The sequence below is a fragment of the Melopsittacus undulatus genome, chromosome 8 (assembly GCF_012275295.1).
Source record: "Melopsittacus undulatus isolate bMelUnd1 chromosome 8, bMelUnd1.mat.Z, whole genome shotgun sequence".
NCBI lineage: Eukaryota > Metazoa > Chordata > Aves > Psittaciformes > Psittaculidae > Melopsittacus > Melopsittacus undulatus.
This window is the reverse complement of record NC_047534.1, coordinates 30,834,550-30,862,155: the sequence shown is the minus strand read 5'-3', so window position 1 is coordinate 30,862,155 and position 27,606 is coordinate 30,834,550. Positions and strand designations below refer to the sequence as shown.

Sequence of the window (27,606 nt, the reverse complement as noted above, 5' to 3'; positions counted from 1 at the left end):
CTCCTATTTGGTTTGTCCTCCAGCAACACTTTGAGATGTGAGCCACCATTTGTAAAGCCAGTTGAAACAGGGTGGACCATCAAGACACTTGAGGGCAGGCTGGCCAGCGATGCTTCGTCCCCCGAAGTCCCAAAGACCATCTCTAACTGCCTGGTACCACCTCCTAGCAGATAACTGCTGCTTGCATTTTTGCACCAATGTAAGCACACACAAAAGCAGGAGGTGGAAAGAGCCTTAGGTAAGACTGCCATGCTGCAGAGACCCTTTCTGGGTTTCAGTTCATCCCCCTTTGCCTTGGCCCACTACAGCTCTGCAGGCTGTGTACATACGGCCACCCATAAATGAGGGCTCAACCACAAGAGCAGGAAATTGTTTCCTCTGGAGAGAGCTGCTCCCTCCTCCCCTACCCCCAGAAAATTAACATCTCCTTTCAGAGAACACCATTAAAATAAAGGAAAAACCCTGGGGAAACTACAGAGTTCTCACGGTGAATTTTATTTTGTAAGCAACAATATAAACATGTGAATAAGAACAAGCATCATCTGCAGGGCCGGCCTTTGATCCAGCGTACCCTGAATCTACCAACCCTTCCAGAGCAGATGAGGGCAAGCCTTCACCTGCGGCTCCAGAGGCTAAGCCAAGTCGCAGTCCACCAAGACCTCTGTCATGGAAAGACCAATGCTTGAGTATTTGCTATTACCAAATGTATGTGCAAACTCGGATGCACCTCCCGCCTCCCCCCCAGGTTAAAAAAAAAGTAATTATCATACAGCTGCAAACCAGTAAAAAAAATTGCTTCCAGCTTATTGAGACTGAAATGGCCTGTTGGACTATAGACTGAAATATCATCCTGGAGAGAACCAACTGGTCGTGACACAAAGTACTGTATTTACAACTCAAAAATATAACTGTTAGATACTTTAATTTATAGCAAATTTAATACATTAGTGTTTACAAAATAAATTCTGGACTCAACTGAAACAGCGTGCTGCTTAGCAGGTTCTTTTTCCTTCCTCTCACTTTAATCCAAGAGACCAGCAAGCTTAAGAGCTTCTTCTGTGATCCACACAACAACTGTTGATCATGCCAGGGGTTGAAAACCCAGAACATTTCCTACATCTCTACAGTTTTGTGGCTTGGTACCTTCTATCACACCAGCTGTACAGTTCAAACCTTAAGCTGTCCTTTAACAAGTCCCATACACGTCTCATGAAAGCTACTCAGATACTAACCAGGGCACTGGCTAACATTACAATCTTATCCGCATCACTAGCTCACACAACAGGAAAGAGGAAATATAACTACACATTCAATCTCTTATTTCTAACAGCAAAGCTGCGAACTCCATTGCTTAAAGATACTTCAGTAAGTGAAACAGTACCATACAGTTCAAGAAACATTTTTTTAAAAAAACAAACATTTTAATAGTATAAAAAGTTGTTTACTGGTGTTTCTACTATAAAGCTTTGTTCCACAAATCAAAAGTGATAAAATAATTAGATATGTTTACAGTGATAAGAGACTGCAGTGTAGACATTTCAGCTCACATTTTGCTGACTGTTTCAGTACAACACAGATTGTGACTGAATCGTTAATACACATCTATGACACAGAGCAAACTGCAGACACGAAGTGCACACCTGAATATGGAAGTTTACCCGCTGGCACGGTAACTTACTGTCTTCAGCCCTCCCTTTCCCCTCCATAACATGTTGTAAGCAAAAACTGTATTCAGAAACTGAGGCATATAACTGGTTTGACTGCTGGAAAGCAACTCTTATTGAGGGAGTTGCGCAGAGGAAAAATGGATGCACACAAACACACCATGGTAAATTCCAAAGTTATATGCCGACTATTTCTCCTTAGATAAAATGACATCTGCAAAAGTGAAAATGTACAAAAAATAAAAACTGTCAAATAAATAAAGAATACAGATGTTAATTAATCACATATATAAAGAAACGTATTGGCATACTGTATGCAGTATACGGTATATTCATAGAATCATGGGGGCTGGACAGCACTTAATTAGGAGTCACACGCTAAAGACGTAACTCCTCGTCGTCTGCTCCAAAAGATCGTATAGTTTCTGGATATCAAGTGCAACCTCTTACATCAATGCATAAATCGTGCACCATACTTTATCTCTGCCACACCTAGGATGCTTTTTGGTTTTGTTTTTGAAAGATCCACAGAGAAGTCCAAAAAGTTATAAATGGTCTGAATCACAATTTTTGCAGCCCTGTCCATGCTACATTGTCTCTTGGGTTTCCCACCAGCTGAGATTTCAGTAATTGTACAGTATTATCAAATCATAGTTTTTTTCCCCAAGGAAATGGGAGCCAATCACGTGGCCTCTTCCAACTGGCATTCTCTACACTCCTGAACTGTAAGTAGGTATTATGCTGTAAGTGTGTTACACAAAGGCTGCTGAAACCATTGAAAGTGATGTAACAATAGTTAAGTGTCAAGTACGTCCGCTATAATACAGAATCAGGGTCTAGGTCTATCAAATGCTATATCCACATAACATTTTAAACCATGAAATATTTTATGCATTTTCCTTTTTCTACAAATATTGTTGCAAACTTGCTGTTAATTGTGTCACAAGGTTCGCATTCCTAATTCTCCAATGAATTTTAATTCAAATGTTTAACAACCATATCTATGCTAGGTACACTTAAAGTAGACATTGAAATTTCAAGTAAAATGAACTGTAGCCACATCTACTGGACTCAATACACGTCCCAACATCTAGATTTACTTTGATAAGTTATACAAACACATAATACATTCTTAAATAACGAAGACCCACAATATTAATTTGTGAATCTTCCCATGTTATAAAACCACTTCTACAGGAATGTTTATTCACCTGTATTACTGTTTTAGTTTGCAGTGTCTCTTGCTTTCCTGTTTCCACACGTTACTGTACCAGTTCTTAGGCTTTGGCTATTGAAATCTCTTATTTGAATGAGGCAACACTGGTTATTAAGGCTGGTTTTTTTCTCTTGCGAAGTTTCACTCGTTATTATGACACCATTTTCCAGAGCAGAATGACTATCTTGTGTCCTCAGGTTCTGTTTTTATGACCTTCCTTTCTATGTTGTTAAAAGCCGAATGAGGAAAATCCTTTAAAATACCAAGGCCTTCTGCATTAAGAAAGAAAAAAGAATAATGTTAAAAGCACTGCTTGGAAACAAATATATTGTGCTCTTTCTCAAGAAAAAGGACCATGAACCATATGGATACTAACAGTTGAAGCAAGGGATTTCGCCTCCTCCTGCTGGGCTTTAGCCCAGCTGGGTTAAAACTGAACATCACTAGGTCCTTATAAATCAGAGTAAAAAGCCATTTTATAAAAAAGCTTGATTCCTTTATAAAGGGTGAAAACATGTTATAATCAAACTGCAGTACAACAGCAACCTAAGTATTTAAAAGCAGTAGCTTGGGTCAATACCACTTTCTGAGGACAGACACATGCCAGAACTTGCTTATCTGAACTTAGTTACTGCACCCTGTAAGCTTTTCCAAACAATATTCAATCTGATTCTAGATTAACAAGTAACACTCCTCTGGAAGTTTTGTCCAAAGGCTTGATTAAAAGGTTATGCACAAAGCATGCCAGGCTGAGCTACTGGCTTCTTCACTCGGAGACATCGTGCATTAGTTCATCACAGCCTTTTAAGAAACAGTGGGTAATTTACAAGAAGCAGCACTAACCCGAAGACTGGGACTTCGCCTCACCACTGGGGTAAAGCCGGATCAGATCACTGCACAGAGGTTTTCCAACATGCTGCTCTCCATCAAGTGAAATGTGCTGCAACTGTCTATTTGGCAGATTGGACATTCGGAGATTCAGCGGTCTTTCACCTGGAAGTTGGTCACAGTGAAACGCTGATCCATTAAAAGCAAAGCAATATTAGAAATTAAACAGGTAGGGACTCAAAGACATACTGATTCTATCAGGAAAATTGCATCCTAATTTCCAGCTGCTCATGGCAGGTTTCTAGCAAAGCAAAGCTTATGTAAACACGCTGCTTTGCAGACACAGGCATTGCTGGAAAGGAACATTCAGCCATACCAAAAGTAAAATTAAAACTCTCATTCTGCTCAAAAACCCTTTTAAGATCCTAAAAATTCCTGTTCCCACTGCACAATGGATAAATGGCATAAAGAAGCTAGCACTATCAAGAAGAGCTGGAGCCACACACCTTACTTTTTCCTGTATAATTGTGTACCGCTTTGCCTGACCAATACACACAAATGAAAACCTGTTTTAATGCTTACTTCCATTGACTCTTTTAGTTGCCTTCTCTACTGTTTATCTCCCCCCTTAAACTAGCTCTAAAAAAACCACCAGGTACAAAAACTTCTGGTTTTATTTCTTGTGCTTAAAACATTTTATCTCCCTTCACAACAGTAAAAGAAGAAATCTAAACAAAAAACACTCAAACAAAACAAACACTCCTACAATTAATTCAAGCTAAGGAACAGCCAGTTGGTAAATCAAAGAGAGAGCCACTAAACTGTAAGCTTTCTGAAGAATAACAAGCTACTAAGGACACCATTAGAATCTAGTTAATTCCAAGTTATTTACATAGCCAGCTCCTCAGGCTTTGTTCCTAGACTGCACAAACAAGTAAACAAAAAAGGGTACCAACTACATTATCTGCTTTACTTTCAATTTCCACAAAGCAAGAACACAAACAAAATGCACCATCCTGCTCTATTTTGACAACTTAGGATAAAGCTAGAGCCAAGGTTTGCTCTCAGTAACACTAATGCACCCTGCCTTTTTCTCTCCCCATAGGATTATCCATAGAGAAAGCAGTTTGCCTGGCTACATTATAGAGTAACAGAGCAGAATGTGACTATACATCTGATTGCATTATTTAGACTCTAAGCACTCCAGGGCAGAGATCCTGACTTGTCCATTCAGCGCTCAGTGTTCTATACTACACAAATAACACTACTGACAAAAGTTGCATAATACCAAATGTATTTGCTGGCAGCAATACCATGCCTGGAAGCTACCATACCTTGTCCATCAGTGTTATCTAATGACATGCCATTTGGGCTGTGCTCTTCTGAGTTCTGCCTGTAACACCCTGTGGAAAGACGTCTCTCTAACGCAGCCTGGTTGCAAAGAAATTCCATCTGTTTTGCCATCACCTTTTCTGACTGCAAATAAAGGAAAAAAGATTATCTCTCTATATACATACATACAGTGAGTCAAAACACAGGGAAAAAAACATTATCAGATGATAAGACTAACAGCCTAGATATAGGTTTTTGTTGACTCATATGTACAGATGTGTGCTTTACGGTTTCTTCAAAACTACCAAGCAAACAAAATATTTTTGCACCCATAGATTTTCATACTGTTCTTCTGAGTCACTCAAGAGTACTTAAAATGCAAGCTGCTGTAGTTCATCCACACAGACATGCAACATTAAATTCTACTCTTTGAAAACACAAAAAACACTTTCTGCACTTTAGGATTGCCGGTTACACTGAAAGAATCTCAAGAAGAGCAGAAAATAATGTCTTAATTATCAGTTAGCTCTCTTCAAATATATGTCTTCACAAAATATTCCAAAAAGTATTCCAAGAGCAATGGCAACATCTGCTAAAAACTCATGCCAAGATTTCACCAGACATCTTGGAATCTTTATTTTAGGCAACAGCACTACACAAGCTTAAAAATCTGCCATTCTGAAAGTGTAGGATCACAGTATGTTTGTGGGGGATAAAGGTGTGAAATGTCTGTCTAGAAGAAGAACAAGACCTATACACCTCTTGAGAGTGAAACTAAACAATGCGGTGCAATGTGGGAGGAAATGGCGTCTGAATGTTTGTCATTGACTTTAATGCCAAGAGAATTCTAATTTCACTATAATCTTGTTCCTGAGAATGTAAATAAGCATCTTGCAAAAATAAAATCACAAGTCAAGAAAGTTGATTTAGAAGAGCCACGAGGAACACAGGAACAGAAAGTGTACAACCTTAACATCTACAACTGATTGGGAAAAAGGCATTTCTCTATCAGGTAATGCAGTAATCATTTCAACTGGTACACAGGCCCATTAACTGCAGAGGACTTTTCTTGGGAGATTATGAAAGCCCTGACTTCCCATGAAGGTCTGCATACCCAGAAGAGTTCAACAATCTACAAATACAATGGAAGCAAAACAGACCAGCAAAATCTGAGCTTCTGCAGCACAGTGATGACCCTGATAGCAGGGTAATGACATGAACAGTATTTACTTACTCTGGCTTAGAGCTCATCAGGTTCTGCAGAAGAACACTGATAGCTCAAGTTTGGTCTTGGGAGGCAAGTAAAAGAAGAAACTGTTCAAATAGTTTACTTTCAAGTGTGCTTTTTGCTATTCCATTTACAACTTCTGAACTTCACAATAGATTTCTAAAAGAGTACAAACTCATGCCGTTTCTGGTTATATAGTTGGGACAACCCCAAAACTTTGACCTTCTTATCACCACAGAAAACCCTGCACAGTCGCAGGTACCTTTAAGCTTAAAATAAATTTCTAGTCCATTGTTAGGTAGCAGTGACCAATGAAAGCTTTAAAGCATATACACAATGAAAATAAGCTTGCAAAAATCAAGTTCAGGTCATCATTATGTGACACCAGAACAGGTAGCATGATCGTTTTTTGATGTATCACGATGAACACATTTATATCTCTGTACCCTACTTTGCAACAGAAGAAAGTAAAAGACAGGGTAACACATCTACTCTCAGGAATGTAACTCCGTAATCTTAGGTGAAAATTTGGTGATTACAGTTGCTCAAATCAGCTATACAATTTGTTGCAACTTAGCATGAAACCCCTCCTTGGCAACAACTGGCAGCAGGAGATGCGTATTTTGCCTCAAGGCTGGGATACACTACAGAAAAGACAAAGCATCTGAAACCTGTCTTCGTTTATAGGAAGCTTTCTGGGTACTTGAAAACAACGCACTGCCACAAGGGTAGATGTTATTTAAGCAATTTATCCTCTCATATCCAGAGGTGCTCTATTTCCTAATTATACTGGCCTTTCTTCTTGTAAGAAACGTCAGAAATGAGGACTCCAAGATCGCCTACTCTATTCCTCTACACTCAGTAACTTGAACTTTCCATTTATAGCTAATAACGCAAGTAACACAGCACATACTGTACCAATAGTACCCCACTTGCTCTCAACAGGCAGTCACGTATTTTTCAAGCCTACTACACTAGATCTTACCTCCTTGGAACTAACAAGGCTAAAGCTGTAGTACTGTGTCAGAACACTTCCAGAAGTAAACCCCAATTAAGAGTGATGCAATCACAGCTAAGCTCGGCAGCCTTTGAACACTGATGGTAATTACTTTAGTCATCAAAACAATACACCAAAATCAATGTACAAAGACATGCCTGTGTAGTCTAGTTGGTTTACCTGGGAATTAAGAGCTGTTGAGTCTTCATTCTTCCCTTTAGCCAAAGCAAGTGGCATTTTGTCTTGCTGATAGAGCGTCTGGACCGTGTCCTGGAAATCAGGATAACCATCCTATTGAGCATAAAAAGAAACCAAACAGCAAGAGGGACATATTACTGATTTTTCATCACCCTCTCTGTATAATCGAAAGAAAAAAGAAAAGAGCCAACAAAAAACACATTCCTGAACTTCTGTGAAAATCCAGTTCTGCAATTTATGTGTTCATGCTATTCACATCATTTAGGTTTGTGCATAAAGCATTGACAACCCCTCTACACCAACTGCTATATATCTAAAATGGCATACACAGAAAGTCATCTCTCACAGTTTCAGGTGAATCCAGACTACTGTTGCCACTGACATTAAACTAGTTTACAATCAGCCTTGCCAGGCAGATTTAGGCCCGTGGTTTCTGTCACTTGTTACATACAGCAGCTTTGGAGATTCTTAAGAAACCAATCTTATATCTAGTCAAGATTAAGGCACAGGAGCTGCACATACTGACCTCAAGAAACTGAGCAAAGCCCCCTGAAATTCAAGGTGTTTTACACAGAGCCTACAGTAGCACCACAAAATGAAATATCAACACTTTACAAGCAGGGTAGCTAAGGCTTTATATACTATGGGAAATCATCATTCAATTTTTTCAGTCTCAAATGCTTATGACATGCAAATCTTTTTGCAGCTTGCATATGTACCCATAAAGCAAATAAAGTTCCTGTGAAAACGTGCCAGACTCCATTAAAATAAATTAATCATCCAAGCAAAGGTTCAAGATGAGAAATTTATCCTGCTCAGCATTATAAAAGGAAAACTCATGTAAAAGAGAGAGGAACATCCATAAATGTTTACAAAAGCACAGTATGTAGGTGACAGTATATATAGGTGACTTTTAAAATGTGGGAGGAAGCAAGAGATCTAAAACATACCAACACCTGAGAACAGTGACATTGAGGATCCATACGTCCACATATCAAATATGCCAAATTAGACATATTTTCCTTGTGGATTCTAGAGGCTCATGCATGCAAACAACATTTTTTTTACACTGGGTGGACAAATAAGTTACATCCCAAGAATAACAACAGCAATCTTGCAAAAAACCACAAGGGAAGGATGACAAGGTCTATGCCATTGGCAGGCTGCCACTGACCTGCAGCATGGTGGCCAGACCCTCAGTGCAACCCAATGCCAATAAAGCTATTCTTTATGCTCAGAGGAAAAAAAATAAATAGAAATATCTGTCTGAACACTGCATATTGCTTTTATCCACCCATCATACTCCCTCAGGGAAAAAACCAAGCATATAGGTATGCAAAATTTCATAACCAGGTGAATTGCCACAAAACCCCATCCTCTAGACACAAAGGCTTTGCAGCACATCTCCATGAGCACTGACCATTTTCATAGTTAGAACTGAATTTGTTTTGGAGAGGAGAACGATTGTGTGTAGGAAGATGAGAAATTGAATACACAAAACCCCCTATCACTCAGGATCCTATTTTTGCAACAACACAGGTAACACTGCTCTTTATAACATATATGTGATCACTTGCCAATACAAAACTAAAGACTGCTTCCTGAAAGCAAGGCCAGCTGCCCATTGCTGTGACTGTCACCCATCAATCATGCAGATAACTTGGATGATGATGCCGTTCTGGATCACCTTTCCCGGAGCCATCCCCTACCGCTGGCTGTTCTCTGCTCTGCTGTCTCAGCTAAGGGCTGATGAGGAGCAGGCTGGGCCAGCTGACAACCTGCTCTGCACCATGTTTGCCTAGAGGCTCCTTTTCCCTCTGTGGTCAGAAGTGCCTGCTGTATGCAGCGCAGCAGTTTTGTTTTGCCCATGCTGCTGCTCAGTTGTTTTTCAAGCAGCTTCATGCAGCAGATGTTCTCAGTCCCACATGTGCTTTTTCGCTCCCTCTAATGACATTTTTCCTAGGAAAACAGTAGCTTTTGCTGGTTTTGTGAGAAACACAAATCCCACACTTCGGTTTTCTTTTCAACCTTCTTAGCAATGGTGGAGGTGGGCCTTTTCTCTCCTCTCCCTCCACTCATACCAGCACGAAGGGAAGATGCTTCCTCACAGCCCCCACTCAGGTCTTCCTGCCTGTGCCCCCTGACTCCCACTCAAGCTTTGTGAAATTAGCTTTTGCAGGCTCTCCCCACCCCTCCCGCTCAGCTGAATGAAGACACTGACACACAGAACAATTTCTCCATACCGCAGACAGCAAGAGTATTTTTAAAACTCTCTTTCTTCGCTCTCTTGGCTGTTCACACGGAGGGGGAACCTCACCAACCCCAACACAAAGCAGCAGCAGCGATGAGTAGCCTCTCTGTCCATGCCTTCTGCATGATATACCTGTGATATATTTTGCTTTCCAAGCCGGTGCCACAACAGCTCATCGCTTGGAGCAGTACTGGCATTGACTCATGGAAGATGACAAAACAAGGGGTGCCCCCACCCCATAACACCTATGCAGGAGACAGCCTTGCCCTGCAGGGGGATGTGCTATTCACCTACTTGCAAACAGCACATCCCTATTTGTCTGTCCTGCTCTTTGTCCAGAGCAGATTTAGGAACTACAACCCCTTCCTTATAATCTGTTTCCAAATCCCAATTCATTCCATTCCCTTTTTCACTCCCTCCACACCTTTAGTCTGTCATTTGCCTGGAATTTTTCCCCTTCTCCTCTCTACGCTTCACTCCCACAGCTCGCCCACCCACTCTACGAATAAGAGGGGGAGAGCTCGCTGGGGAAGAGAAAGGCTTTTACAGGTAATTTGATGTAATTCATGGCATATTGTTTCTTTGTAATGCTTTTGTGAGTTTCATATTCGTGAAGAGGATAAATTCGCAATGGTGGCTGTAACCCAGCAATATTCAGCCTGTACACACAGCTCTGCTAGCTCTGCTCCAGGATGACCTTCAGAGTCTCTCTGGAGTTTGGGGGGGGGGGGGTGGTGAAGGGGATTAAGTGTTATCATATTTCAAGATATTAACTCTTTTTTGGTTTTTAAGTAATCTTTGACAATATGCAAACAGTTGTGAAGCCTCTTAAAATTCAAGCCCTAATATTTTAGGCCACGCTTTGCAGAGATGTTAATGACTAATGGGTAAAGGAATGGTGAATCAAAATACAGGGTTCAGCCTTAAAACAGAAAGGCAAAATGACCTTTACAAAAAAAGAGCTAGTTACAACACCACCACACTCTTATTCAGATCCTCTGCATGATACTAGCATGACAGTGAGCTACAGAGCCACAATGAAACATAACAACTCTAAAAACAGGGTAAAGAATTCTCACCCAGAACAGAAGGAAAAATCTTCAGCATTTGCTACCATTTTCATATTTACCTCCACCTTTCTAAGAACGAGCCTCCTCAAAAATCCCCAAACATACTACTAAAAAAAGGCTGCCTTCTTTTTTTAGAAATCTAAGCTCCAGAAACCCAAAACGCCACATGTAAAAGTTACTATGCAATAATGCACCCTTTTAAAATTCATTAGAAGAAAAGTCCATGACTTACAGTGTGTCTCCATTATAATATACTGTACTAATGACTTACTCTTAGAAGACTCCCAAAGGGAAAAAGAAAATGTATGCTGATGACAACACTGGTTACTTCATAATTAATCATATGCTATAATGCTATTAAATGAAAGAATATTTCATTTAGTTTAATTTACATTTCTTACTGTGGAAAAAAAGCCCTATTTCTGAAATAGCCATTTGTACAGCTAGGACATGAATCTTTCACCAGCATTTTAAAACATGACTGGTAGTTCTAGAGAGAAAGAAAACCAAGTAAACATCCTTTCTCAGAATTACTGAACTAAAAGGTGCCTAGAGAAAGCAGGCCTTCCAGACTCAGGATTTCACCACACACGAATATAAGAGAACAGAGATTCCCTAAGGTTGTCCAAATTTCCTGATCTCCAAAAACCCTAAAGTTTCAGCCTGTATTTTTGAGGATTTTAATCTTTCCTTTTCTTTCAATGAATAAAAAAGCACCTCCTTTGCAGTGCGTCATTTTAGATACTTGCTCATCATCAATTATTACTGAATGAAGGAAAAACTTTCTAATGCTGAAGTCTAAGTCAATGAAATACTATTCCAAGCAGAGGAGCAGCAGCTCCCCACCAACTCTCATAAATCAGGACTAGACTGGACAAAAAAGGGGAGACTCAAGCAACCATCCTGCAATGTGCTGGTCAGGGGAGATAATTGTGAAGGTGGATAAAAAGATTTAATGCACCTTTTCTCTGCTCTTTTATTGAAGAACAAGCATATGTCAAAGCAAATCCTAACGCATGTAAATAACATTACTGATTTACTGTCAAAGGTATGAATAAATCCTCAATGCATGTGCATGCTTTATATTATATAAACAAACTACAGCTGTCCACAGACTGATGGAACTTAATAAATAAAAAAAGATTAACTCCTCCATACCTATTCATAACTGCCTTTTCAAAACGAACTGCTTGCACTGAGGTCTGTCTCATGGGAAAAGCCTTTGTACAGGCAAAAGCATCACACTGCTGAAAATTTATGGAAGCCTTGCATTCAGTGCATCATTTGTCACAGAACGAGTTACATGAGAAACGCATTCCAGAATATGCTCCAACTTTCCTCTACAGTTAAAGAATGTATCATATATCTGTGTCACATACAGATCTAACTCAGGCCTAGCTTATACTCAAATGCACATTTAGCCCACACTTTTTGGAGTAGACAGTAAAAAACCCCAAAACACACAATGCTAAGGATGAATCAGATACCCATGTAACAGAGAAACAGTAATCTGTTAAAAAAATACATCAAAAAGGAAGATCTGCTATTCTTATGAGGTATATAGGTATGTACACTTAGAATTCTTTTCTGACCCTATCTTTCAAATGTTTTCCTGACACATTTCTTTAAAATAGCTCACTTCAAAACAACAGTGAATTTCAGCATGCATAGGTCAAAACACAGGACTTGTAATACTTTACCTCTATCTTGATTCTCTTTGGTGACAGCTCATCCCTTTCTCCACACTTAGATCTAGAAAAGAAGACACACAGACTGTCAGTAAACAGCACATTAACCCTGACCAACAGAATTAATAACGAAAAACAGAGTCAAGATAAAAAACCCCAAAACATCAAGCAAGAACAAGTGAGATGCACTCTAATTCACTTGGACGTAGCAGTATATGTCACTCAAGTACAGAGGAATACAGGTGGCTTGTGTGGCTTTCAAGAGACATTCTTCCGAACAGAACAGAAAGCTACCTGAGCACAGAGAACTACGCCTTTGGCACTGCTTACCCAGAATGGATGTATTTTTACATAAATCACTATAGAAGGAAGGGGAGCAAAGGAAAATCATTAGATCCTTCAAGCGTAGGAAAATGTATTTTGAAAGGACACTGCATTACACGTGAAGGAGTTAACACTTAAAAACAATATATAGAAAGTACTGAGACTTTCAGTAACACTTATTAATTCTAAAGTTTTAGTTGCATTTGAAAGTTATTAAGCCTTTGTTACTGTTTCATAACAGCAGTTCATTTAACAGAACAGTAACAACTGAAATTAGGAGTCAGCTTCAGCCTCTTTAAAGCAGATTTATAAGCTGCTCCCCACAATCTTATCTTTCTCATTCCCTGAAAACTAACGAGCTAAATCTGTGTATGTAAAAATACCCAAATGATACACTGAGCAGCTTTGGCTACTTTGCCTATTTACATTAACCTTGGAATACACAAATGCCTCAAATACTTGAAATGCCAGCCTCTCAGATGCCTCTCAGCATGCACTATCATCGAAAACTTTGGAAAACGAGAGAGCAAATAAAAAGGTAATTCAAGGCAGCTAAATCTTAGCAGTTTGAAAGCTTCACGACTTAAAATAGCATTTTTCTACCTTCCTCAGAAGAGCACTTTGCTAGCCTCTAGTACTTCAAAAGAAATGCTATTCGACTGATTCATTCCCTGAAAATAAAGGTCCTTTGAGTTAATTAAAACCTTACTTGGTGGTCCTGTAAGTATACTTGTATGTAACTTCTCGAGAGATTTGCCGAGCTAGTGCGAAGAGTTCATCTCTCCTGGTCAACAAGGCGTTATCTTTTACACACAGCTGAGCGGCTGCTTCATTAACTGTTAGCTGGAAATCAAACACAAAACCAGGGATTCATGATTTTGCATAAGTTCACCCACTGTGCTTGTAAACGTACCCGTTCTTCTGAAATAATGACAAATTTCAGCTGCAAGTAGAATTACCCACAAATGTACAGCAAACCCTGGAGGGTTTCTTCCATTTATTTATACTCTTACTAAGCCAGGTAAGCCTCTGGGAAGAAAAACGTGTAGTTGGGGCACTTAATGCCCTTTAAAGTAAAGATGTTATTGTAAGATACTCTCAATGTGCGCTGCCTGTGCCTCATCCCAGCATTAATTAAATCTCAGTATAAAACAGTAGCTCTGAACATTCACAGTGTTCGGCTCCCAAAGCCTGGTTTACAGGGAACACTATTTTTATAAATGCAATATGCCCAGGACTTGGGGGAAAAAAAAATGACAGTGTGGGTACAGATGGCTTTCCCTGGTGAATACAGCACAGATTCTGTAGAAGGTGATGGTTTAAGAAACGATTAAACTTTTTTTAGCTATGTTTCTCACCCTCGTGTTTGTGAAGACTATCTTCAGACATGAATCAAATGTGACTTGTTTCAAGGATGTTTTCCTGAGCCTGCCAGGACACATTTCTAGTGCCTCTGCTGCTGGCAGTAGCTTCATAAAGAGGGGAGGAGAAAAAAAAGCCCAAAGTTAAGGCTCAAAATGGATTCACAGTGCTCAGAAGCCTACAGAAAGTGGTGATACTGTCATGATTACACCATATACAACACTGCGGTCTGAAAAGCCTATGGTCAACAGTATGGACAAACAACAACACTATTAATACAATGAGAGACACTGAGATGTTGGAGAGGAGATTCTCGGCTCCTTCCACAGTCAGCAGAGGCTGAAGAGACATTTCCATTTCTTCCTCAGCTGAAGAGCAGCCAGCACTTCTAATGAGGCATAAAAGCCAGAGGCCAGAGTACTGCAGGTGGTTTTTTCCCCAGAATGCCCACAACTTTTCTGCTCTTTATTTCTAGAAATAAAGCTGCTTTGAATGGGCCTCGCTTCTTGCAAATGAGCACAGCTGCTTTGCTGCTCCTGTCCACAGTATGTTCTGTATCTGTCTCAGGCTAGTGAATATTACAAAGTACATAGGTTTCCCACAGCACAGTCAGCATATTCATGACAGAATGGGATGTGCCATCCCCAGCCCCTGATCTGGCAGAGCAAACCACAGCCGTAGTGCAGCGCACAGGGTTCTGTGGCCAAGAGCCGACAGGACCACATGTGTAACCTCAGCCACCAAAAACACTGCTGCTACAAGAGCTGCTTTTCATGGAAGAGAACAAATGAGGCTGAGGAGAGGCCAGGAGGTCTGCAGTTAAATGGTGTCTCTTGAGAGAAGGCTAAGAACCATGCTTCTTTACCCTGCTGTCTACCACACTGCAGAATGTTACTTGTGAATTAAATCACAGCAACTCACCCAAAACATCACGCACTCCATCCCTGAAGGATGGAAGCTGTCATAAGATATGAACAACACACAATCATGCTGTCCTTCACTGCAGTGCTTGATGTCATTCTAATTGGAATAGATGTATTTTGCCTAATGCAACACTTGTCCTCCAGGAGGCTGAAAAAAACTAAAAATGTGTACCAGAAGACCTGAGACTCTCTCAGTGGCCTGAGCCCATGCAGTATTTCTCATAAAACCTCAAACAGAACTGCTGTTCCTAATATTTCTTAAGCATTTTTTTCCTGTGTTTAGCATAAAAGCCTCCGATCCAAGTAGGGCATTTCCTGAGATACCCGAATACTAATGACAAACATGCCTTTAACAGGCGAACTAGATATGTTGCCTGATCCTTTGGTTTCTGTACAGACCAAAAAACCCCTCAAAGATCAAATGTACAAGGGTAGGAAGTTTAGATTTAATCTGTGAAACGGCTTGAGGTTACTATGCTCCCACAATGTACTTAAGTAACTGCTACTCCTTAGACAGGAACAGTTGTTCCACAATGTCTATCGTCTCAGCAAAAAAACACCGGGGAAAAAATAAAAGATACATAACCAAAAGATAACTACAACACTGATGCAAAGTATTGCCATCCAAAGCAGGCATTAATTTCTGTGATGGTGATAGCTTGTACTTTGCCAAGGACGAATTAACATGGCCAATGCCCACAAAATAATCTGAGACTGTTCTTATCTGTCAAAGTGTTGAAAGGCTGCAAGGAGCTGAAATCACTGAAAATGCTTTGGGTGGTTGTAAGCAAGTGCTGTTTATCCTAATACATGAGAAAAGCCAAATGTTTGTTTGTTTTTCCTGGTTTCTTCTTTCAGGTCACATCCAGACTTACAAAACTGAAGTGCATTATGGCATCCTGCCTTTTCAGAGGCACAATACTGCAGCTAGAAAGTGTTGCATGCCTAAAAATAATTATTCTGGTTGCTGGAAGCCTGAACGATATGGAGGAACACATAACCATACAGGCTGCATGGAGAGGGATGGGTACATTCCCACGTGATGGGGTTCACAGATTCCCTCACTACAAAACACAAATACCAAGCCCTACTGTTTCGGCGAGTCAGGAAAACAAAAGGAAGAGATCAAGTTAGACCAAATTTATTACTTGCATCTCTTATTCCTGATTCTCACACTATGAAACAGGATTTGTTTGTTCGTTTTATAGGTACCTAGACAAGCACTGAAATATTAAGACAAATTACAAATCTGACTCAAACATGCACAGGTCACCAAGTTCAAGGGCATGGCTCACATTCATCACTTCTCCAGTCCAACTTTAAACGTTAAAGGCTCTCCATGCTTGAAAAGCTGCGTAATACCGAGACAGTAAGTTTATTAGTTCTGGAATATCTCTGAAAGATTCTGCATCAGATTTTAGGCTAATCAGTGCCTTACAGAGATAATCCTACCAATAACACATGTTTCCAGACCAGCTCAGTGTCAACAGCTCCCACTGGCCTCTAAAGGCTGCCCAAGCCCTCCAAGACACTCCAGTGTTCATACTGAAACAGAGAACATTCTCACTAATTTGCCAATAATTCCATCAGATTTGATTTTAATTTGCATGCATCTCCACTCTGCTTGAGGAGCCAGACATAGCCTGATCTTTACATTAAGAAGCTAACCACTACTTAAGCTTTTTAAATTCACAGTGAAGTTTATTCAGCTGTTCATTGCCAGCTGCAAGGAGAGATCCTGAACTGTGATGCAGAATGACAGTCTTGGAATGCATTAACATGTGCAGAAACATAGTCTCTGGACAAGTAGGAACTTACCTCCCTGGTTGCTTAACGTCCTTCCTTCTGAGCAGCAAATTAAGCCATCAAAACCAAAAATCCACTGAATCTGAGTTTACAAAAGGCAAACCCTGGTTTAGCAGATTTTAAACAAACAAACAAAAAAAAAAAGATGGTCTCATTGCTACTATTTGTATATTTACTGCTTTAAAATGAAGACCACTCAAGACAAAACTTTGTGAAATCTGGCCTCTTTAAGCAAACAGTAAACCAATAATGAGCAAATTCTTCTTGCTTGCATGTGTGCAGTTCAGCAAGGCCCCACATGCGTAAATGAGGCATAAGTCAGCCACATACTCCTTTGATCTCATGCCCTTAATCATAATAGCGATAGAAACATTTCCTAAAGCCAAACCATGCTCTCATTCCATTTTTAAACATGGTTTTACAATGATGTAGTAAAGATCTTTAGTGCAGTACTAAAAAATACAATTAACAAGGCAGAGTAATCATCCTTTCCTCTGGTTCTTTGCTACCCTGCACCTTCAAATCACCACCACACTACTCACTCCAGCTTCACAGAGCCACTCCAGAGCCCACCACATGCCTGGCACAGTATCTGCCCCTGGTGCCCACCTCCCATTGCTAGGGAATTATCCTACAAGAAGTCCGCCCAGATTTCAGAGCATATTCTGCAGCCCCAAAGACTGTGAAAGCGCACAGCTTCACACATTGTACATCTTTGACTGTCTCCATGCCTAGGTGGGGAGAACCCCCTTTCTCTGAATCCTAAAGCAACATATACAGGGCATCTACACAATTAATCCTTTCAAGTCCTGAAGTTCATCTCACACACAACTTGTTCCCTACAGATGAGATCTGTTCTTGAGCACACTGGATGAATTCATAGATTGTTAAGTGTTCCACGTAAGCCACAATGCACATAAGTAAAAGCTGCACAGCTAAAACTGTGGTAGAAAAGTCTGTTGGAAGCCTCTCCTCAGTCTGTACTAAAAGTCCTTGGGAAGTCTCTGCTACTAATGTGCAGTTGCCTTATAAATGCAAATACAGAAACCAAAATGTAAAGAAGTGCACCTTGTTTCCTTCTGCCCTTCAACTCAGAAGCATAAAGAGAACCTAGTCTTACGCTGTAGATCACACACCTACAAAACTTCTTCTTGAAGTGAAAAAAGGCTAAGCCAGTACAGCTTTTTTGGCACTCCTGTAACATAAACATTGCCTTTCCTTTTGGGAGCTAAGCCCTACATGCCAAATTTTAAATCCAACTGAAATTTTGCAATCCCTGTTAACTGTGAAAATGCTGATGCAGCATTCATATCAACAGTGTTTTGGCACTGCTTTGAATTAATGTTTGTTCTCCTCTTGTACTGTACTTTGGCTCTGGCAAACTCTTCCCCACACAGACACACCTATTGCGTTACAACATACACACTGTGAGCCTCAAGAATGCCAGAAGAGAAGCAAAGGAGGTCCACATGTTCTTTTAAGGACAAGAGGGAACAGATGCTATGCAGGTATTAAAGGACAAACCTTCAAATTACAGCTACCCATCAATACTGGAGACAGTCCTTTCCCTTCCTGCTCTCACAGTGTGCACTTCACTTCCCCAGCTTAAGACAACTGCCCAAAACAACCTACAAGTTGTATGGTTAAGCATCATCCCAATTCAAACACAAAAATTCCCATCCCACTGGATTTAGGGACCTCATCAGCAAAATCCTTTTTACCTTGACGGCACAAGCTACACAGCAGGGTCTCAAGGTAAGCGAAGACAGCACAGTGTAATAACCAAGCCAAGTGATCCTCTTCCCAGACACAAGCAATTTTAGTTAGTAATCTTCCAAACAACCAGTCTGTTCTCAAAGCTGAAAGGGAACACCAAGCCAGGACTGCTTTAAAAATGTGCCAAGTGCTTAGAATCCCGAGAGCCACGTTCACTGCAACGCTGGTTTGCTATTTCAATGCCAAACTGCTTAAACCCTCTGTCTGACAGGCTACACCAGTGACCAAGCCATCTGATGACACCCAGCTGAAGTCACTGGTGCACACATACACACACCCATACAACAAAGGGGACTTCTATGGCACTCAAGATTTCTATCCCAGGGCAGGACTGCCTACAGCTTCAGTAGGACACACAGCTCTTGCAACCCAGTGAGAAGTGCCTGTACAAAAAGTGTAACCTGTGAACAGCAGCTCATAAAAGGTGTAGGAAAAAGGGAGGAAGCCCACTGTTGCTCAAGGTTTTTACCTCGTGGAGAGTGAGATGCTTGCCATCCTTTCTTTTCGAGTCGAATCTGCCATATATTGCACTGTACTTCCTGATCTCTTCCTCTTTGTGAGGGTCCTCATCACTCATCTCAAAGATGTGACCAATCATCTTTGCCAGTTTCTTATTTGTTTTGAGTAACTCCTTGACTTCATTCGAGTCACTTTTGGGCAAGGAGGGAACCATACGTTCTACGCATTCAGCAACTGACAGAGCAGCAGCAGCATCCAGGGTCTCGCTGTTTTCCTTTGGTGAAGCTGGAGAGCCAAGGTCAGCTGGAGAAAGACTATGCTCACTCTCTGTGGTGTGGTGTCCTTGCCAGAGCCTCGGCTCACTGCCGCTCTGCAGTGGTAAGTTCCCCACCACATCAGATTTGCTTGCACCCACACTCTGCACACATGTCGTGGCTGCACACTTTGGAATCTTCAGGTGAGGCTCCCTAGTGCTGCTGTTCCTTTCGTAACTGCTGCAGGATATTCCCAGCCATGCAGGAGACCCTTCTGGCAACTTATAGATTGGAATGCTGCTGACCGGTAAGGAGGTGAGAGGCTGGTTAAAAAGACCAGGGTTTGTGACCCAGTCCCTCAAAGCCTTCTGCAGCCTTCGGACATGAAGAGGCTTGCTAGCCATGCCTACAAGAGCCATTATCTCCAGAAACTCCTCTTCGCCTGCTTCACAGAGCTGCTGGACGTCATCACCACCCTGCTGAATGAAGGCATCAAAGTAGAATAGGAGATTTGCTTTTTGTAGTATTCGATACAGCTGCAATTCCCCGAGGGTTCTGGGTAGAGCTGACGCCATCACGGATAACAGAACCTGCAAACAGTAAGAACAGAGAGAAGATGAGCACCAGAATGCTGACGCCCAGATGCATTCCCCACCACCCATCCTTCAGTAAAGGCTGTCAACTCAGAGGACAGGATTTCTTTCTCCTGTTATAAGACCAGGTATGGAAAAGAGGGGCAAAAGCTCTACTTTTTAATAGCTAACTTAATGGAAACATTTGTGAAAAAACAAATCAGCAGATAGTTTTGATGCAGCTACAAAAAAAAGATAATTCAAACATGAAGCCAGCTTGTTTTCAGCATTCCCTCTTCATGTTTGTTCCCCAGAATGTCATTCAATATTGCTCACTGCTTCTACTTGACTCTTTAATATCTTCAGATCAAAATGATCACAAAACACCCTGAAGAATTACTGAATACTTGATCCCCTGAAGAAGAAAAAAAAAAGCTCATCAGTTTCAATTCTTCTTAACTCACATCATTTTCCCCCACAGCAGTGTGGAGCACTGTAAAAGGAAAGCAAAGAAGAAAAGTGCTTCACAGAACCCCAGAGAATTAATGAAGCTGGACCAATAAAAGGGTGTTTCAGAACAAAGTATTTCTACAGTTTTCCCCATTTCAAGTAAAAAGAATCTAATGCCTCCACTGATCTCAATTATGGGAGCAACATCCACAGACAAAGCAAAAGCACTGACAGATTACAACACGTATTGTTTAAAAAAGTTATTCTGAATTCACCTGCCTGTCCCATCTGCTACCAGGCCTGCCCTTCATTGATACTTAGGACATGAAATACCGTACAGCAATATAACAATAGTGCTCTAAGGGTTCCCAAGGGACAAATTGCAGCAGTATTCTACCCTTTTGGCTGCAGAAAAACATTTGCAGAGTTTCAGCTTCATAAAACCTGTTATCCACAGTTATCCTGTAAAAAATAAACTCTTCAGAGAGCTGCAGGCCCTCACGCACACATCTCTTCACTCTACAATGGCTTTCACAACTACAAGCAGATAATTTCCAGTATTACTGTGTTAAGCTAAACCACCAATCAGTAAGGTCTAAAGCATGTAATTCACAGTTGGTCAGGCGAGTAACAGAACTAAGGCATGGAGCTGGTCTGCTAACACTACTCTGGCTCTACTATCAGGCTGCACTTCAAAAAACACGCAGTAGTAACCTAAAAATCAGCACTTACAGAACGATTTGCACACACATGGGGGGGAAACTATTCTGACAACATGCAACATGCCTCACCCCAAAACTGTGATGCAAGAATACATCCGTGCTTAGCAGCGCTGGGAGACTGGTAACCAACAGTAAAATTAAGGCAGAAATTGTAATATGCAGTTTTGCGTATTTTTTTACAATATGCATTTTTTTCTTCAGCAACTCAAAGCAAATGTAGAGGTGTAACAAATGTAACTCAACTTCTATTCAAGGAGCATCTGAAGGATCAGGCCTTTGCTGCAAATCTTTGATTAAACTCTGGTAGAAGAAAATAAATGAGGAGACCAACAGAAAGTGTACAAAGATGTATGTGGCAGCACCAGGATACCTAAGAACAACCTCTCCAGGAAAAGAGATGGAGTCCCAGGAAAAGACCAAAATTACAAAAGTCCAAACCCACCAGCTCTACGTATCGTTCTCTGTACGCTGGTGCTTGTAAAACAGAATGGATGTCAGGAGCAGTTCAGATCTGAGCAGCCACCTCATGGAGCTGCTGGTGAGCTCAACAGCAAATGAACTGCACACTCCGGAACTCGGGATGGAATGGGAAACATTTCAGAGCTACATGTGTTAGAAATACAATTTAGCTTCCCAAAGTAACAGCCAATTGCAGAAGAACAATTAAGTACTGTCTACACTCAAAGATGTAAGAGGCAACTAAAGGCAATGAGGAAAACCACGTAAGGTAATCCCTCAAACGGTACGTAATTCTGTGATTCAAAAAACTGACATTACTTCACAGAATTTCTCAGGAAGAGATTTCTCAGGAAAATCCTCCCATTCCACACGAGCTTTGACAAGGCAAACAAAATCAACAGCTTATGGCTTACTGGCAGTTCCATGAACCATTCCTATCCTCCCATTTCAAATTATGTTGACTTTCTACTATCAATACTACAATTGCACTTCAATAACTGCCATAAAAGAATAACCATTTGCTCTGAAAGTCACTCTTCTTAGCACAGAATCTACACAAATGGACTTTGTGCAAAGAGCTAAATTGAACCCTGGGAGGACAGTGGCAGTGAAATTACGCAGAGCTCAGGAGCTCCAGGCAGGGCATGGAGCTCATTTTTCCAGCCCACAGGCTGGAAGAGCAGCAACAGTTCATGAGCAGCCTTTACCTGGAGGCTTCTAATCATAAGTCTCCTCATGACAGATGAAACTGGATTAATAGCTACTATGATGCGTCAGTATTGAGTCCACAGTTCAGACTGTGTTGAGATTTGCATTTAAAGCAAGACTGAAATCCCTTTGTTTTGTACTTTAAATTATGCTTTCCAAATTTAGTACAGTAACTCCTGAGAGGGCCACGCACATTTTCCATTTATGACTGCTACCGATTTCTGCAGAAAACGCACTTTCCAACACTCCTCCTTCTGACCTCTTTTCTCCCCTCACTTAAACGGAGCTCCTTCTCCACTCACCTCAATGACATCCCAAGTATTTCTGAACTTTTATAAGGGAAAGGCTCCCTTCTCTTTCCAAGACAGCCTCACCACACCAACAGCTCCGCTGCTTTTCTACACATTACCAGTCCGCTCCACTGGTTCGGCTCAGCTCATGGCCGACAAAGCTGGGAAAGGAGGTAAGCTAGTTGACCTGAGGAGTAAGATGGGGCTTAGGAAGAGGACAAGCAACACACAAGGTTACCTCAGACAGCAGCGCAGCCCCACCTGCATTGGAAGAAACTGTTAACCCAAAGGCACTGCTGCTGCTGTCGGGCTCTGCTTACCTATCTGGCTATGGCAAAGCCATAGCACATCCACTCAAGTCTCAGTGCTATACATCTTTTGGGTGACTTGTAAGCTACATCTAAGAGACCTAAAGTACTGCTTTCCACCACTGCTGCTCTCATTTCCAGTGCAGCAGGGGCCGTGCTTCTGGGGCAAAGGATGAGCACAAGAAGAGGTTACACAACAGGAAGACATGGGGCAAGCTCACAGCCAGAAGACTTGTGTATGCTTCTCACTGTGAAGAATACCTCAGGTAAGAGCCTAGGGGCACCATGCGTGCTCCCCTCTTTCAATGCCTTCTCAGTAAGAAGGCTTTCTAGTCTGGCTCAGGAATGACAGCCTGGAACCGTCCTCTGGCAAACCCTAAGAAGCTAATGAGAACAACTGGCTGCCTTAGGAGAGAGCAAGTAGATCTTCTAAGGCATGGCCAACTGCAAACCCTTTTAGGGCAAAAGGCAGGAACACAAAGCTGGCATGGAAAGGTCTGCAGGAATAAATGAATGCAGCAGTGGCAGTTGAGCTGCAACTCATCCCCCTTCTTTGCTTGTTGTCCGTAACAGTAAGGAGTGTGGGAACACACAGGGAAGAACATTTTACATATAGAACAAACAAAGATGCTAGGAAAGTCCCCATCACAGACACAGCTGTTTAAAATACATGCAAGGTTGCATACTGTCACAGCCACAGAAGAATCAGGAAATCACAACTTAGATTTTCACTCAGCCTTTTGCAACCCACAACCGTGCATTCTGATTTTCCACATTACCTCATTCACATCCACAGCCTATCACCCCACATGCCGAGCCCTCCTCTCCAAAGGCTGGATGTCACCTTAACTCTGACCACAAACATAACTCCTAGGAAAAAGGAAAACAAAAACCACAAGAACACCACAGAGCACGACTAAATATTTGTAAACAACCGGGGCAGGAATCACAACCTATTCCTGCAACCAGCTCCCTCTGTCAAGATAGCCGGCAGCGGAAGCAGCCCGGCTCAGTATCTCTAACCACGGGAAAACACTCATTTCTTCCCGTCCTGCCTGGTCCCAGATCAAAGCTGCACATTTCCCGGAGGTGGCAGGAAGATACGCGGCTGCAGTGAGCAGGTGGTGGACGTGGGTGAAGGATTGGGAGAAGGAAAACGCGGGAGTTGTGGGATGTAAGCACGGGGCAAGGACTCCACTAGCAGTTTTCCTGCTTTTCCAGGCTGCACTAGAAGTAAAACCAATTGAGCAACCCTAACTGATCTTTAGAGGCTTTTATTTGAGGTGAAATTATATTTGAGCTGTCACCAATTCAATTAGGAATACACACAAGGAGAGAGTGCGAAACATCACATTCATGTATTTTAGGCAAAAGTGATTATTTCATAATATATCTTGATCACTTTGGGCGTTTTGAAAAGTCTCTGAAGACAAACCGGATTCGGATTTGAGAACTGGCTGCTTTGCATATTCATTACATTTCTGCAGCATTTCCAAAGGACTTTTAGCAGGAGAAGAAAATTACATGTAGCTGCAGAAGCGAGACTTAGCAAATTAAATAGTCTTGTCTAGCTCTGAGATGTGCCAAAATACAAGCTATTAAGTGAGTTTCACATCCAAATACAGATGCGTATCTCGCCGCAACTAATAAGAAACTTGAAACGTGCAGAAAAACACCCCCAAACTCATAAGGACAGAGAGAACCCGAGTACTTCGCGACTCCCTCCAGCCCGGTGCAAGCCGTCGGTTCCCACCGGCGCCCAGCCCGGGGGGTTACCTGCAGCCCCATATGCCAGCGGGGCCGCGAACGCAGCCGAACCGAAGGAACCCGACGCAGCGAGCACGGGGGAGGGCTGCGGTCCTGACACCGAGTTCGCATCCGCTGAGCCCGCTGACGGGAACAGCCCCGAGCCGCGGCCCGGCACCCCTCGGGAGCCGGCGACCGCCCGCGGGAAGCCTCCCCGGGGCCGCTTGCCCGTGAAGGCTGCACTGAGGTGCTCGGGTTACCGGGCAGGGGGCAGCGGGACGGTCTCCGCGGGGCCCGGACAACCCGGCACGTCCCACCAAGGGCTGCAGGGCAGGAGGAGGGGGCGAACCACTGCGCGGAGAACGGCGGGGGGGAGAGGCCGCGGAGGGGCAAGGCGCCACGCTGCACGGGACGAGGGGGCGGCCCGTACCAAAGCGCCGTCCCCGTCTGTCCCCCCCGCCCCGATACCCCCGCGCGGGGCCGGCGGGGCGCCGCCCCCGTCTGTCCCGTCCCGTCAGTCCCGCCCCACCGCCCCCCCGCGGCAGCAGGCGCGGTGGGGACGTTCCGGTACTTTCCGCCCACTCCCCGTCCCCCCCGCGCTGCGTTCTCCGGGAATCACCCACGCACGACCCGCCCGCTCCTTCCGGCCGTACCCCGCGGGGCCAGGGCCGCGCTGCCCCCGCTGCTCGCACCCGGTCCCCGGGCCGTCCCGCACGTACTCTGCAGTAGGCTGCCGCCGTCGGCTGCCCGGCGCTTCCCTCGACGCCGTCCCGGGGCCGCAGACTCAGCCCCGCCGAAGTTGCTGCCAGCGCCCCCCCCGCCTGCGCGCCGCCGGCCCAGGCTCCTCCTTTCCCATCGACGGGGCGGGTGGGCGAGCCGGTCTCCGCCACCGCCTGGCTGCTGCCGCCGGGCGGGGGGAGGGGGGGTACCGCCCGGCACAGCTCGCCTCGCCGCTGCCGCTCCTGCCGTGCAGCGGAGGCCGAGCGGGCGGGAGGGAAGGAGGGAACAGCCTCCGGCGCCTCCGCCCCCCTCTCCTCTACCCCCCCCCTCGCCCCGCACACCACACACCGCCCCCTCCCGCGCGCGGTCACATGGGGAGATCCCGCGCGCGCTACCGCCGCCCACCCACGCGCGGGCCGCCGCGTGACGCAGCGCCTCGGCGGGGTCGGCCGCCGCGCGGAGGTGGGACCGGCACGGGCAGAGCGCCCCGCCGCGGCCGCACCGCGCAGGCGCAGCCGGGCACCGCCACCCGCGGGTTCAAACCTTCCGCTCGCACTGGGGGGGGAGCCGCCTTGTCCTGGGCCGGGCACCGGGAGCAGGCCCAAGGCCACGGGGGAGGGAGGTGGTGTCAGAGCTGCAGGAGCGGTGGGCAGCACGGTCCATGGAAGCAGGTCTGGTAGAACACGGGGTGGCAGCAGGACCTGGCCAGCTCGGCCCGCGGCTAGGACTGGTGTGCCACTGACACAGCTGCCCCCGGGCTGGGATCCGCAAGGAGCGTGACACCTTCCAGCCCCCGTCACCCATCGCTCGAAGGATGCCACACATCACCTCTCTGGGGTGAAAACCTTCCTCCTGCGCCTCGCCCAGCACACCAAAACACACCAGCCCTGGGCACAGGTGCAGTCACCATTCAGGCCCGAGGCGCCGGCTGTGTGGGAAGGACATCCTTATGCCTGCTGAGGAGTGGCCACAACACTGCTGCCTTGAAGACTGGGGTTTGGGTGGTGCGGCAAGGGGCAGAACTCAAACTACCAAGCACTAACGAGATTAATCTAACTTTTAGCCCATCTTTCCAGGGTGGAGCAGGGACACCAACTGATGGCCACAGCTTGGGGTACTTACAGGAGGATCTCCACCTGCAGCGCTACGAGCTGATGATGTCCATTCGCCATAAGATTATCCACCGGTAGAGTTTTCCTCTTTGTAAAAATCTTGACGTACAACATGTAATGCAGCTATAGGAGACTCCATTCTTGCTCCTCATGGGAGTCCTGGTGAGCCTAGGGTCAAAACTTAGCCCCTTTATTAAGGTACTGGGATTTCATTCAAATTTCTTATTCTAGGTTTTTAAGTCTGTGCAAAACACAGATGTACAAAAATCTGTATCAAATACAAAGTGTCAAATCGAGCGAGGAGAAAGGATACCATATATGTATTTAACTAGAGAGCTGATTAAAATACAAGGTTTTAATAATGTAAATCATACTTAGTGCAGATAAAAAATAGATGGGGGGGGGGGGGGGGAAATGAGAAAGTGAGGGGAAAAAAAGCCTCAATAAAATATACTTGTCTTGTAGGCGATATCCAGCTCTTCCCACAGCCAGGAATACTTATCACACAGGGTTTCTTTCCAGTCTTCATTGCCTTCCAATCAATCCCTTGGCTATCAGGAGGCTGTGTTGCAACTCATGACTGTTCATCTGAGTAGGGACCGTCTGGGAAGCTGAGCTGCGGACTGGCTCTTCAGTAACCACATACAGATAAAACTGAACATGTCTTTCAGTTTGTCAAATAGAAGGCTACTGGCTTTGTAGCATCTTAATAACAAACCTACATCAAGTCACTGGCGCAGCAACTACACGGATACACCTGAAAATTACTACTAGATTTAGGAACAAAGCATAGAAAGTTTTCTTTCTGTAGCTAGGGAAATGCAAGCGTCTTTATTTCGTATAATTTTAATTTGGTAACACCCAAACTCTGAAAACTTGTGTTCCTGCTTGGGGTATCCTCCTGGTTTTCAGTCAGTGGTGACCATTAAGCTGATCACTTTGCATTAGGCCTGTTGGCAGTGCCAGGCAGGCTCCCATGGGGAAGAAAAGGTGCAAGAGGGGTTTGCCCAGCCATCCATGGCCCCTCTGTCTGCCCCCTCACCTCTGCCTATGGACACACATGACATGGACGTGGCTGACAGGAGCAAGAGCTCTGGCTGCATTGTGTGTCCCAAGCAAGGAACCAGCAACGCTGCTCTCGAG

General features: G+C 43.7%; 1 protein-coding gene across 4 annotated transcripts; it reads right to left on the bottom strand.

The window, feature by feature from the left end:
• Positions 1-472: 472 nt before the first annotated feature.
• On the bottom strand, positions 473-25,614 carry NAB1 (NGFI-A binding protein 1). Of its 4 annotated transcripts, none has more exons than XM_034065472.1 (8): positions 25,351-25,614; positions 19,133-19,966; positions 13,506-13,639; positions 12,485-12,536; positions 7,446-7,556; positions 5,043-5,184; positions 3,724-3,897; positions 473-3,152 (listed from the first exon to the last, which is right to left on the bottom strand). In XM_034065472.1, the coding sequence occupies exons 2-8, from the start codon at positions 19,949-19,951 to the stop codon at positions 3,061-3,063; spliced, it is 1,524 nt and encodes a 507-aa protein (XP_033921363.1). In that variant the 5' UTR covers positions 19,952-19,966; positions 25,351-25,614; the 3' UTR covers positions 473-3,060. The 4 variants fall into 4 exon arrangements, with proteins under 4 accessions (XP_033921363.1, XP_030901721.2, XP_005145634.3 ...); XM_031045861.2 differs by lacking the exon at positions 25,351-25,614 and adding an exon at positions 24,662-24,944; XM_005145577.4 differs by lacking the exon at positions 25,351-25,614 and adding an exon at positions 24,662-24,940 and having other exon boundaries at positions 3,724-3,873.
• Between the last annotated feature and the right edge of the window lie 1,992 nt (positions 25,615-27,606).

Coding starts and splice junctions, on each gene's coding strand:
- NAB1 (XM_031045861.2), bottom strand. CDS start 24,763: ATGCGAACTCGGTGTCAGGACCGCAGCCCTCCCCCGTGCTCGCTGCGT. Junction 19,967..24,661: donor GCTGGCATATGGGGCTGCAG/GTAACCCCCCGG, acceptor TACTGTTTGCAG/GTTCTGTTATCCGTGATGGC. Junction 13,640..19,132: donor AGCATCTCACTCTCCACGAG/GTAAAAACCTTG, acceptor TTTGATTTCCAG/CTAACAGTTAATGAAGCAGC.